General features: G+C 41.1%; 1 protein-coding gene across 2 annotated transcripts in view; it reads left to right on the plus strand.

The window, feature by feature from the left end:
- Nucleotides 1-1449: 1449 nt before the first annotated feature.
- LOC133635401 (EEIG family member 2-like) overlaps nucleotides 1450-14650 on the plus strand; it is an 86670-nt gene continuing 73469 nt past the window's right edge. For both annotated transcript variants that reach the window (XM_062028571.1, XM_062028572.1), the window contains exon 1: nucleotides 1450-1706. In XM_062028571.1, the coding sequence (XP_061884555.1) occupies nucleotides 1561-1706 (146 nt within the window). In that variant the 5' untranslated portion in view covers nucleotides 1450-1560. The remainder of the gene's footprint in view (nucleotides 1707-14650) is intronic.

Genomic DNA, 14650 nt, shown 5'->3' on the forward strand with positions numbered 1-14650 from the left:
AAATGGATGGATGGATGGATCTTGAACCCTTTTTTTTTGAGATAACGATTATTTACGTATTTAATATTTGTTTGTGTTGGCCCTGCGATGAGGTGGCGACTTGTCCAGGGTGCACCCCGTCTCCCACCCGAATGCAGCTGAGATAGGCTCCAGCACCCCCCGCAACCCCAGAAGGGACAAGCGGTAGAAAATGGATGGATCTTGAACCCTTTTGAGATAAAGATTATTTATGTATTTAATATTTGTTTGCGTTGGCCCTGCAATGAGGTGGCGACTTGTCCAGGGTGTACCCCGCCTTCCGCCCGAATGCAGCTGACGTAAGCTCCAGCACCCCCCACAACCCCGAAAGGGAAAAGCGGTAGAAAATTGATGGGTCTTGAACCCTTTTGAGATAAAGATTATTTATGTATTTAATATTTGCTTGTGTTGGCCCTGCGATGAGGTGGCGACTTGTCCAGGGTGCACCTCGCCTTCCGCCCGAATGCAGCTGAGATAGGCTCCAGCACCCCCCGCAACCCCGAAAGAGACAAGCGGTAGAAAATGGATGGATGGATGGATCTTGAACCCTTTTTTTTTTTGAGATAACGATTATTTATGTATTTAATATTTGTTTGTGTTGGCCCTGCGATGAGGTGGCGACTTGTCCAGGGTGTACCCCGCCTCCCGCCCGAATGCAGCTGACGTAAGCTCCAGCACCCCCCGCAACCCCGAAAGGGAAAAGCGGTAGAAAATGGATGGGTCTTGAACCCTTTTGAGATAAAGATTATTTATGTATTTAATATTTGCTTGTGTTGGCCCTGCGATGAGGTGGCGACTTGTCCAGGGTGCACCCCGCCTTCCGCCCGAATGCAGCTGAGATAGGCTCCAGCACCCCCCGCAACCCCGAAAGGGACAAGCGGTAGAAAAGGGATGGATCTTGAACCCTTTTTTTTTTTTTAGATAAAGCTTATTTATGTATTTAATATTTGTTTGTGTTGGCCTTGCGATGAGGTGGCGACTTGTCCCCGCGCGACCCCGAAAGGGACAAGCTGTAGAAAATGTATGAGACGGATAATTGTTTACTTACTATGGTATATTGTTTATTTATTCACTGTTCTGTTACAGAGAACAAGGAATGGGATACAATTGCTAAGGGACAGGATTAAATAAACTCAGCTTCTTCCTACTCCTTTTCGGACGTGCTGTAATGATACAACCGGAAATATGTGATGCAGTACATTGCATGTTCCAAATAAACTGAAACTGAACTGAACGAATCTGATTAGAACCAATACAAAAATCATCAATACAGCACGTTTGACCATATTTAATTGTATTGTTGTACTGCCGTCGCAGATTGCATTTATTCCGAATCCGTACACACACTGGATACATCGCTGAATTGTGTTGCTCGGTTTTATTTTGAAAAGCTCCGCAGGAAGTGTTTCGGGTGCATCCTTCGGGCGATGGACGAGTGTTGTGGACAGCGTCCCCATCCTCCAACCAGCACACATCTCGGCGGTGTCGGTACCGTCGCACAATGGACCGTCGACGCTAAACATCCTCCTCAAAAGACTGTGTATGGATTTAATGATGATGAAAAAAAAGAAATTCAAATTCAAGGTGAATTTTGAGCTGGACGAGCTCTCGTCGGTTCCGTTCGTCAACGGCGTTCTCTTCTGTAAAGTCCGACTTTTGGACGGCGGATTCTCCGAGGAGTCTTCGAGGTGAGACGCTTGTTTACACCACTCATTTATTTACACCGAGCTCAGAGGTTAAGACGGTTTAATTAGCGGCCGACATTCATTTAATGGTCTTAATCCCAGATAGGTGGAAGTGGGTAAGTAAAGTATCTAAGATGTCAGGGGTTTTCAACCACTGTGCCGCGACAGATGATGTCATTTTACCTATTTGGGTTAAAAATATGTTTTGCAAAGCAGTAATTATAGTTTGCAAATGATGTGTTGTTGTTGAGTGTGTCTAGAGCTGGGCAGAGTAACCGTGTAATACTCTTCCATATCAGTAGGTGGCAGCCGGTAGCTAATTGCTTTGTAGCTGTCGGAAACAGCGGGAGGCAGGGTGCAGGTAAAAAGGTGTCTAATGCTTAAACCAAAAATAAACAAAGGTGAGTGCCCCTTAGAAAAGGCATTGAAGCTTAGAGAAGGCTATGCAGAACAAAACTAAAACTGAACTGGCTGCAAAGTAAACAAAAACAGAATGCTGGACGACAGCAAAGACTTACTGTGGAGCAAAGACGGCGTCCACAAAGTACATCCGAACATGACATGACAATCAACAATGTCCCCACAAAGAAGGATAAAAACAACTAAAATATTCTTGATTGCTAAAACAAAGTAGATGCGGGAAATATCTCTCATAGGAAGACATGAAACTGCTACAGGAAAATACCAAAAAAAAGAGAAAAAGCCACCAAAATAGGAGCGCAAGACAAGAACTAAAACACTACAGACAGGAAAACAGCAAAAAAGTCCAAATAAGTCAGGGTGTGATGTGACAGGTGGTGACAGTACTGGAGGTGTGCCTGTGCATTTTTTCAACGCAAAAGTAGGTGGCAGCAGGTAGCTAATTGCTTTGTAGATGTCGGAAACAGCGGGAGGCAGGGTGCAGGTAAAAAAGTGTCTAATTCTTAAACCAAAAATAAACCAAATGTGAGTGCCCCTTAGAAAAGGCATTGAAGCTTAGGGAGGGCTATGCAGAACGAAACTAAAACTGAACTGGCTGCAAAGTAAACAAAAACAGAATGCTGGACGACAGCAAAGACTTACTGTGGAGCAAAGACGGCGTCCACAAAGTACATCCGAACATGACATGACAATCAACAATGTCCCCACAAAGAAGGATAAAAACAACTGAAATATTCTTGATTGCTAAAACAAAGTAGATGTGGGAAATATCTCTCATAGGAAGACATGAAACTGCTACAGGAAAATACCAAAAAAAGAGAAAAAGCCACCAAAATAGGAGCGCAAGACAAGAACTAAAACACTACAGACAGGAAAACAGCAAAAAAGTCCAAATAAGTCAGGGTGTGATGTGACAGGTGGTGACAGTACTGGAGGTGTGCCTCTGCATTTTTTCAACGCAAAAGTAGGTGGCAGCCGGTAGCTAATTGCTTTGTAGATGTCGGAAACAGCGGGAGGCAGGGTGCAGGTAAAAACAAAAAAGAAGGTTGAAAAAAAATGATCTACAGCAGAGTTTTTCAACATTTTGTGAGCCAAGGGACATTTTTTGTGTTGAAGAAATCCCGAGGCACACCACCAGCAGAAATCATTAAAAAATGAAACTCAGCAGCTGATATCGACAGTAAAAAGTTGTTCTCACAATGTTGGATATGAATTAGTACGGCTGTGCATAAAATGACCAAAATACGGTAAATATTGTAAATATTATATATTGTTATGATGGTGTCTGTTATTACATTACACATACGTAGTTGCAGTGTGTATACAACACATTGCTAGAGGGTTTTTGAAGTTGTCTTAGAGGGTTTTGAAGGCCACAAAGGTGACTCCCGTTAGCCTCATCTTCCAAGAATTTTTTATCATCTTTAAAATCCTAAAAAAAAAAAAAAAAAAAAAAAAGACATGCATGTTCTTGTCTCTCATTATGACTGTGAACGATAGGCAAAACTCCTAAAAAAAAGTGCAGCTCCCCTTTAAATAAAAGACCAGTGATCATCCTAGTACAGAGTTTTTCAACCTTTTTTGAGCCAAGGCACTAGCGGTGTAACGGTACACAAAAAATTCAGTTCGGTACGTACCTCGGTTTAGAGGTCACGGTTCGGTTCATTTTCGGTACAGTAAGAAAACAACAAAATATAAATTTTTTGGTTATTTATTTACCAAATTTGCAAAATCTTCAACCAAAAATATTTTTCTTTGTGTAATATTTGATGTGAAGTAATGGGAACCTGGGATAGGTCAATAATTCATAATAACATTGATTTTTATTCAATATTATGTTTTGAGCAATGACAGTTTGAAAGAAAAAAAAAACTGCTTTGTTTTATTAGTCAACATTGCAACTTTTTCTAAATTACATTTCACCTTTAAGCTTTTTTATTTCACTTTTGTTATGTTTTTGTTTATTTGAATAGTATTTTTAGAATGTGCCGTGGGCCTTTAAAACATTAGCTGTGGGCCGCAAATGGCCTCCGGGGCACACTTTTGACACCCCTGCTATAGATAATAAAACATTAAATGTGATAAATCTATGGATAAAAAGCAGAGCCTGATGACGCATGCGCGTTTATCATAACTCTCTCTCTCTCTCTGTCTCTGACCCTCCCTCACCAATGCTGCATGATGCTCACAATTTGTTTTGTTTTTAACCCCTTCTTAACCCTGAACGTACATTGAAAATACACGCAACCCTAACTCAAAATGCCGGACATTTGAGGCATTTTGACAGCTCCGCAAAAGAGGACATGTCCGGTGAAAAGAGGACGTATGGTCAGTCTATCCTAGCCCGTTAGCTGCTAGCATGCCGTGTGTTGTGCCTCGGTGTGCATTGTTTACACAGCGTGCGTTACGCTACTTAATATGTCCGTGTGGAAACTCGTTCGGTACACATCCGAACCAAACCAGAACCCCGTACCGAAACGGTTCAATACAAATACACGTACCGTTACACCCCTACAAGGCACATTTTTTGCGTTGAAAAAATCCAGTGGCACACAAAAACCAAACTCAGTTGACAGTAAAAAGTCGTCGTCGCAATTGTTGGGTATGACTTTAAAGCATAACCAAGCATGCATCAATATAGCTCTTGTCTCAAAGTAGGTGTACTGTCACCACCTGTTTTTGCTGTTTTCCTGTGTGTAGTGTTTTAGTTCTTGTCTTGCGCTCCTATTTTGGTGGCTTTTTCTCTTTTTTTGGTATTTGCCTGTAGCAGTTTCATGTCTTCCTTTGAGCGATATTTCCCACATCTACTTTGTTTTAGCAATCAAGAATATTTCAGTTGTTTTTATCCTTCTTTGCGGGGACATTGTTGATTGTCATGTCATGTTCGGATGTACTCCACAGTCTTTGCTCCACAGTAAGTCTTTGCTGTCGTCCAGCATTCTGTTTTTGTTTACTTTATAGCCAGTTTCGTTTTGCATAGCCTTCCCTAAGCTTCAATGCCTTTTCTTAGGGGCACTTACCTTTTGTTTATTTTTGGTTTAAGCATTAGACACCTTTTTACCTCCACCCTGCCTCCCGCTGTTTCTGACAGCTACAAAGCAATTAGCTACCTGCTGCCACCTACTGATATGGAAAAGTATTACACGGTTACTCTGCCGAGCTCTAGACAGCACCGACACTCAACAACAACACATCATTTGCAGACTATAATTACTGGTTTGCAAATAATATTTTTAACCCAAATAGGTCAAATGACATAATCTCCCCCAGCACACCAGACTGTATCTCACAGGCCGCGGCACAGTGGTTGAAAAACACTGCTGTAGATGTATAAGACGTCAGTAAGATGGCATTGTCTGCCTCATGATTGATAGGCCAACCTCCTCCTGGCTGCCACACCACAGTGATTAGTAACATTTGTAAGGGAAAAGCCAACATCATTACTGTTAATAAATACAATCAAAGATTACCAGGAAATGCTGCAACCCTAATATCATGGCTGACACACAGAATGTCATTATTGCAAGAGGCTGCAATATTATGGATTTTAAATCATGTCACCAATTTCTACTTTGGATGTTAAACACTCTGGCAGAAATGTTTATTTTTAAGAATGGACTATTCAAAAAATGTGTAAAAAAGTAGTTTTAGTGGGACCACTAATAGGTAGGGATGTCAGATAATATCGGGCTGCCGATATTATCGGCCGATAAATGCTTTAAAATGTAATATCGGAAATTATCGATATCGGTTTCAAAATTATTGGTATCGGTTTCAAAAACTAAAATGTATGACTTTTTAAAAGGCCGCTGTGTACACGGACGTAGGGAGAAGTACAGAGCGCCAATAAACCTTAAAGGCACTGCCTTTGCGTGCCGGCCCAGTCACATAATATCTACGGCTTTTTACACGCACAAGTGAATGCAAGGCATACTTGGTCAACAGCCATACAGGTCACACTGAGGGTGACCGTATGAACAAGTTTAACACTATTACAAATATGCGCCACACTGTGAACCCACACCAAACAAGAATGACAAACACATTTCGGGAGAACATCCGCACCGTAAAACAACATAAACACAACAGAACAAATACCCAGAACCCCTTGCAGCACTAACTCTTCTGGGACGCTACAATATACACCCCCCGTCCCACCCAACCCCGACCACCTCAACCTCCTCATGCTTTCTCAGGGAGAGCATGTCCCAAATTCCAAGCTGCTGTTTTGAGGCATGTTAAAAAAAATAATGCACTTTGTGACTTCAATAATAAATATGGCAGTGCCATGATGTCACTTTTTTCAATAACTTGAGTTGATTTATTTTGGAAAACCTTGTTACATTGTTTAATGCATCCAGCGAGGCATCACAACAGAATTAGGCATAATAATGTGTTCATTCCACGACTATATATCACATACTTGCCTACCCTCCCGGTTTTACCGGGAGACTCCCGGAATTCTGCGCCTCTCCCGATAACCTCCCGGAAGAAATTTTCTCCCGATGAACTCCCGGAATTCAGCCGGAGCTGGAGGCCACGCCCCCTCCAGCTCCATGCGGACCTGAGTGGGGACAGCGGCGACAGTCTGTTTTCACGTCCGCGTTCCCACGATATAAACAGCGTGCCTGCCCAATCACGTTATAACTGTAGAATGATCGAAAGCGAGTTCTTGGTTTCTTATGTGGGTTTATTGTTAGGCAGTTTCATTAACGTCCTCCCAGTGCGGTAACAACACACAACAACAGCAGTCACGTTTTCGTCTACCTTAAAGCAGGTCGTCTGCCGTAAACAGCAATGTTGTGACACTCTTAAACAGGACAATACTGCCATCTACTGGATAGCCACCGGAACACTGAAATTCTAGTATTTCTTTTATTTATATGTATAATAAAATAAATAAATATATATATATATATATATATATATATATATATATATATATATATATATAGCTAGAATTCACTGAAAGTCTAGTATTTCATATATACTGTATATATATATATATATATATATATATATATATATATATATATATATATATATATATGAAATATTTATGAAATACTCGAGTTGGTGAATTCTAGCTGTAAATATACTCCTCCCCTCTTAACCACGCACCCCGCCCCCAACCACGCCCCCGCCCCACCCCCCAGCTCCCGGAATCGGAGGTCTCAAGGTTGGCAAGTATGATATATCGGTATCGGTTCATATCGGAATCAGTAATTAAGAGTTGGACAATATCGGATATCGGCAAAAAAACCATTATCGGACATCTCTAATAATAGATTTATACATAAATATCCATTGTTAAAAATGTTTCTTGTTCTAAATTACTGTAGTCTGATATGGATGAACAAACAAGGCTTCTTCTCTTCTTTGTTGGAATCATCACAACTGTTAATTTCAAGGAACTTTGTTCTTTTATAAGCCTTTTTATGAGCGTGGCTTGTTATTGGAAAACTGCTCATTGTCTCAGCCCTAAAAAAGTGTTACCGTATTCCAAGTTTATTAAAAAATTTTGTTGAAATGTAGTGGTAAATTCTGACATGGAGCACTTTGTATATAAAATGATGTGTGAAATAAAATGGTTGAATTAGTTTTTGTTAAATAGAGCAGTGTTTTTCAACCTTTTTTGAGCCAAGGCACATTTTTGGCGTTGAAAAAATGCGGAGGCACACCACCAGCAGAAATCATTAAAAATTAAACTCAGTTGACAGTAAAAAGTCGTTGTCGCAATTGTTGGATATGACTTTAAAGCATAACCAAGCATGCATGACTATAACTCTTGTCTCAAAGTAGGTGTACTGTCACCACCTGTCACATCACACCCTGACTTATTTGGACTTTTTTGCTGTTTTCCTGTGTGTAGTGTTTTACTTCTTGTCTTGCGCTCCTATTTTGGTGGCTTTTTCTCTTTTTTTGGTATTTTCCTGTAGCAGTTTCATGTCTTCCTTTGAGCGATATTTCCCGCATCTACTTTGTTTTAGCAATCAAGACTATTTAAGTTGTTTTTATCCTTCTTTGTGGGGACATTGTTGATTGTCATGTCATGTTCGGATGTACATTGTGGAAGCCGTCTTTGCTCCACAGTAAGTCTTTGCTGTCGTCCAGCATTCTGTTTTTGTTTACTTTGTAGCCAGTTCAGTTTTAGTTTCGTTCTGCATAGCCTTCCCTAAGCTTCGATGCCTTTCCTTAGGGGAACTCACCTTTTGTTTATTTTTGGTTTAAGCTTTAGACACCTTTTTACCTGCACCCTGCCTCCCGCTGTTTCCGGCATCTACAAAGCAATTAGCTACCGGCTGCCACCTACTGATATGGAAGAGTATTACACGGTTACTCTGCCGAGCTCTAGACAGCACCGACACTCAACAACAACACATCATTTGCAGACTATAATTACTGGTTTGCAGAAAATATTTTTTACCCCAAATAGGTGAAATTAGATAATCTCCCAGGGCACACCAGACTGTATCTCACGGCACACTAGTGTGCCGCGGCACAGTGGTTGAAAAACACTGAAATAGAGGACTGCAAACTAAAGTAGGTAAGTTTAACAAGATGTTTGAGCTGACTGGGCCTTCCTCCATGTTGTTTAAAACTGAAAGCTTACTCACTAACCGATAGGATTGTAGTGTGCCAAGAAGCGTTGTGCGGTGCAGTACATATCATCATGTCGGAGTCACCCAAGCACACAGTGTCCAGCTGGCTGGGAGTTCCCTCTGTCACGTTTATCAGCCTGGGGATAAAATCAGCACGTGCACAAGCTGCTCTTTTTGAAGTGAAAGTAGACCTTTTTTTTTTTACCCAATGTGAATGCTTGTATGTTCAATCTTATGAAAACACAATGTACTCACTGTTATGGTATAATACATTCTCAACACTGACATGGTCATTCAGGGTTTTTACAACATACACTATATTGCCAAAAGTATTTGGCCACCTGCCTTGACTCACATATGAACTTGAAGTGCCATCCCATTCCTAACCCATAGGGTTCAATATGGTGTCGGTCCACCTTTTGCAGCTATTACAGCTTCAAGTCTTCTGGGAAGGCTGTCCACAAGGTTGCGGAGTGTGTTTATAGGAATTTCCCACCATTCTTCCCAAAAGCGCATTAGTAAGGTCACACACTAATGTGGGTGGAGAAGGCCTGGCTCTCAGTCTCCGTTCTAATTCATCCCAAAGGTGTTCTATCGGTTTCAGGTCAGGACTCTGTGCAGGCCAGTCAAGTTCATCCACACCATACTCTGTCATCCATGTCTTTATGGACCTTGCGTTGTGTACTGGTGCACAGTCAAACTGCTCCAAACTGTTTCCACAAGGTTGGGAGCATGGAATTGTCCAACATGTTTTGGTAACCTGGAGCATTCAAAGTTCCTTTCACTGGAACTAAGGGGCCAGGTTCAACTCCTGAAAAACAACCCCACACCATAATTCCTCCTCCTACCAAATTTCACACTCGGCACAATGCATTCCGAAATGTAGCGTTCTCCTGGCAACCTCCAAACCCAGACTGGTCCATCAGATTGCCAGATGGAAAAGTGTGATTCATCAGTCCAGAGAAGGCGTCTCCACTGCTCTAGAGTACAGTGGTGACGTGCTTTACACCACTGCATCCCACGCTTTGCATTGGACTTGGTGACGTATGACTTAGATGCAGCTGCTCGGCCATGGAAACCTATTCCATGAAGCTCTCTGCGTACTGTACGTGGGCTAATTGGAAGGTCACATGAAATTTGGAGCTCTGTAGCAACTGACTGTGCAGAAAGTCTTTGCACTATGCTGACCTCTCTGTCAGTTTACGTGGTCTACCACTTGGTGGCTGAGTTGCTGTTGTTCCCAAACTCTTCCATTTTCTTCCAGTTGACTTTGGAATATTTAGGAGCGAGGAAATTTCCCGACTGGATTTGTTGCACAGGTGGCATCCTATGACAGTTCCACGCTGGAAATCACTGAGAGCGGCCCATTCTTTCACAAGTGTTTGTAGAAACAGTCTCCATGCCTAAGTGCTTGATTTTATACACCTGTGATTAGGACACCTGATCCTCATCATTTGGATGGGGGGGTCCAAATACTTTTGGCAATATAGTGTATCTTAGTTCTCCTGCTGTAAAACAGCAACATAACAGAGTTAAAAAGGGGTCTGTATAAATTGACAGAAGGGATTCACATTGAGGTGTGTGGGAGTGGATGCTAGTGAGAGTGAAGTCATGCTGGGTATTACATCGCTGCCCACGCACACAGACCCTTTGGCTTGATGTTTATTCTTTCTCATCAATTCAGAGAATTGGCTACACAATCCCTCTAACTTAAACCTACAGTTACAAGCTGAGAAAAAGTAACCGTACCCTAAATGCTCCATGAACAACAGTTTAAAGAATCGAGGTAAAGACGGGATTCGAGTCAGCCTGCTTATTTTGCGCATAGGCAACTGTGATGAACCCATAAGCGCATTTTAGCGTGATCCAGTCATCTTAGAGTGTGAGTTTAGCTCTAGTCTTGTGTTGTTACATGACAGCAGCGATATTAAAATTACACGAATACCTAAGAAGTCGGATGTGTGATTCAGTGAACCAGAGGCTTGTGTCAACACAGGGAAGCCATTGTACAACTCTTCACCACTTTAGTTCCTTACCGCCAGATACTGTATCCTCCTTAATCCGTCTGTCCCTTCAGCGATACTGCTTATTTAAGATGGCGTTTGTTCCAGTCGTATTATAAGTTTAGAGCAGTGTTTTTCAACCAGTCTGGTGTGCCGTGGGAGATTACCTAATTTTACCTATTTGGGTTAAAAATATTTTTTGCAAACCAGTAATTATAGTCTGCAAATGATGTTGTTGTTGAGTGTCGGTGCTGTCTAAAACTCGGCTTAGTAACCGTGTAATACTCTTCCATATCAGTAGGTGGCAGCAGGTAGCTAATTGCTTTGTAGATGTCGGAAACAGTGGGAGGCAGGGTGCAGGTAAAAAGGTGTCTATTGCTTAAACCCAAAATAAACAAAAGGTGAGTGCCCCTAAGAAAAGGCATTGAAGCTTAGGGAAGGCTATGCAGAACGAAACTAAAACTGTACTGGCTACAAAGTATATCAGTATGTGGAATTAAATTATGGAATGGATTAAGCAAAGCAATCAAACAATGTACTAATATGATACACTTCAAGAAACTCTTCAAACTTAAAGTGTTTACAAAGTACAAAGAAGAAGAACCATGACAAACATTCTCAATTTATTTCATCCATCCATTCATTCATTCTTAAAGTAATCTTACTTATCTCATCATATGAAATATGACTTACTTCACCAATTATTATTATTAAATTCTTACTATTATTTATTTATTTATTTTTATTGTGATTACTTATGGAGTTTATTGTGAAAAATTGTGAACAGGAAGTGAACAAAAAGTTTTGCAACTGTTATGTAAAGAAAAGGGGTAGGATTAAATAAGCTCTGCTTCTTCCTACTCCTTTTCGAACATGTTGAAAAGAAACTGGAAATTGTGATGTATCATGTTGTATGCTTGCATGTTCGAAATAAACTCAAACTCAAACTCAAAGTAAACAAAAACAGAATGCTGGACGACAGCAAAGACTTACTGTGGAGCAAAGACGGCGTCCACAATGTACATCCGAACATGGCATGACAATCAACAATGTCCCCACAAAGAAGGATAAAAACAACTGAAATATTCTTGATTGCTAAAACAAAGTAGATGCGGGAAATATCACTCAAAGGAAGACATGAAACTTCTACAGGAAAATACCAAAAAAAAGAGAAAAAGCCACCAAAATAGGAGCACAAGACAAGAAGTAAAACACTACACAGGAAAACAGCAAAAAAGTCTAAATAAATCACGACGTGATGTGACAGGTTGTGAAAGTACACCTACTTTGAGACAAGAGCTATATTGATGCATGCTTGGTTATGGTTTAAAGTCATACCCAACAATTGCGACAACAACTTTTTACTGTCAACTGAGTTTCGTTTTTTAATGATTTCTGCCGGTGGTGTGCCTCTGGATTTTTTCAATGAAAAAAAAAAGGTTGAAAAACACTGGTTTAGAGTTTTCGAAGTACCTAACGTACATGTTTTTGAACTATGGGAAAAGAAACCCCATGCACCAGGGCTGCAGGAAAAATACATTCATATGCATTCCGTTTTTATTTAAAATCGAATAAAAATGAGGATCTCGGGTTGACCATTAACATGCCATCTCATTTCTAAATGGTGATGATTTAAAAAAAAAAATGGACTCAACAAACCTGAGCTGCCATCAAGGACTCTGGCTGCCCAGTTGTTGATATGACTGGCGACACACTCCTCAGCACGGCCACGCCGAGCTGGCTATTATTCATTCGATCACATTAATGAATTTACTTGTTTCCTTTATGCATGAATGTACTGTCGAGTGAGTAAGCGTGCCTTGTTTTTGATTCGATGTCTTTCTATTAATTTCTATCAAGAAATCTCCCGAACTACTGTCCTGCTGGGATCTTCCATGAAGAACAGCAGAAGGACCATGACACATTTCTTTGAAGCAGAACAAGACAATGACAACTCAATCAATCAATCAATCAATGTTTATTTATATAGCCCTAAATCACGAGTGTCTCAAAGGGCTGCACAAGCCACAACTGCAAAATAACAATGATAATTAAAGCTGCAAGCAGCGATGGACGGGACCGACTTTGAGGGCTCATAAAATCCAAACCGGAGCAGTAATTAAAACTCTTTCATCAACTTTTAATCAGAAGGGTTCAATCTCTCTCCTGTGGTAATTTGAAGCTGACACGACAAACACGCTCAGAGGAGATAATGTTTGAAAAAAGGTGACTGTTTTTACACAACTTTTGTTTTGAAGGGGGAACTGCAAACTTCCTGTTGATTTTTGCTGGGGGTTGTCAGTGTATGAAATATAGGTCTAAGTGAGACCTACATAGAGGTTTTTGTTTCATGTCTCTACGACATTCCTACTGGGAGTTACAGGCAGTGTTTTCTTACTAGGGGGCTCTGGAGCGCAATTTTGTGTTTTGGGGTTTGGTTTTTTGATTAGATTGCAATTTTCGCCAGTCCTGATGTGTGTGTCCAATTTGGTGAGTTTTGAAGCATGTTAAAGGCCTACTGAAATGATTTTTTTTTATTTAAACGGGAATAGCAGATCCATTCTATGTGTCATACTTGATCATTTCGCGATATTGACATATTTTTGCTGAAAGGATTTAGTAGAGAAAATCGACGATAAAGTTCGCAACTTTTGCTCGCTGATAAAAAAAAGCCTTGCCTGTAGCGGAAGTAGCGTGACGTCACAGGAGCTAGTATTCCTCACAATTCCCCGTTGTTTACAATGGAGCGAGAGAGATTCGGACCGAGAAAGTGATGATTACCCCATTAATTTGAGCGAGGATGAAAGATTTGTAGATGAGGAACGTTACAGTGAAGGACTTGAGAGGCAGTGATGGACGTATCTTTTTTCGCTCTGACCGTAACTTAGGTACAAGCTGGCTCATTGGATTCCACACTCTCCTTTTTCTATTGTAGATCACAGATTTGTATTTTAAACCACCTGGGATACTATATCCTCTTGAAAATGAGAGTCGAGAACGCGAAATGGACATTCAGTGCCTTTTATCTCCACGACAATACATCGGCAAAATGCTTTAGCTACGAGCTAACGTGATAGCATCTTGCTTTAACTGCATATAGACACAAAAGAAATAAACCCCTGACTGGAAGTATAGATAGAAAATCAACAATACTATTAAACCGTGGACATGTAAATACACGGTTAATGCTTTCCAGGCTGGCGAAGGTTAACAATGCTGTGCTAACGACGCCATTGAAGCTAACTTAGCAACCGCACTGCACAGAGCTATGCTAAAAACATTAGCTCTCCACCTACGCCAACCAGCCCTCATTTGCTCATCAACACCCGTGCTCACCTGCGTTCCAGCGATCGGCAGAAGGACGAAGGACTTCACCCGATGCGTTTGGCGGCCCGGAGACGTAGGAAGTCAAGGTGAAGTCGGCGGCTAGCGCGGCTAGCGCTCCAACAAAGTCCTCCTGGTTGTGTTGCTGTAGTCCGCTGCTAATACACTGATCCCACCTACAACTGTCTTCTTTGCAGCCTTCATTGTTCATTAAAAAAATTGCAAAAGATGTCCAGAATACTGTGGAATTATGAAATGAAAACAGAGCTTTTTGTATAGGATTCTACGGGGTACCATAACTTCCGTTACTCGGACTTCGTCACGCGCATACGTCATCATACCGCGATGTTTCAGCCGGATATTTCCCGGGAATTTTAAAATGTCACTTTATAAGTTAACCCGGCCGTATTGGCATGTGTTGCAATGTTAAGATTTCATCATTGATATATAAACTATCAGACTGCGTGGTCGCTAGTAGTGGCTTTCAGTAGGCCTTTAAATTCAATGTCAAATTACAACTCAAAGAGGCGGCGGTATAATAATAAAACGCTAGAAATACAATAGGGTCCTCTGTCCCAAATGGACTCGGTCCCTAATA

The sequence above is a fragment of the Entelurus aequoreus genome, linkage group LG19, assembly GCF_033978785.1.
Source record: "Entelurus aequoreus isolate RoL-2023_Sb linkage group LG19, RoL_Eaeq_v1.1, whole genome shotgun sequence".
NCBI lineage: Eukaryota > Metazoa > Chordata > Actinopteri > Syngnathiformes > Syngnathidae > Entelurus > Entelurus aequoreus.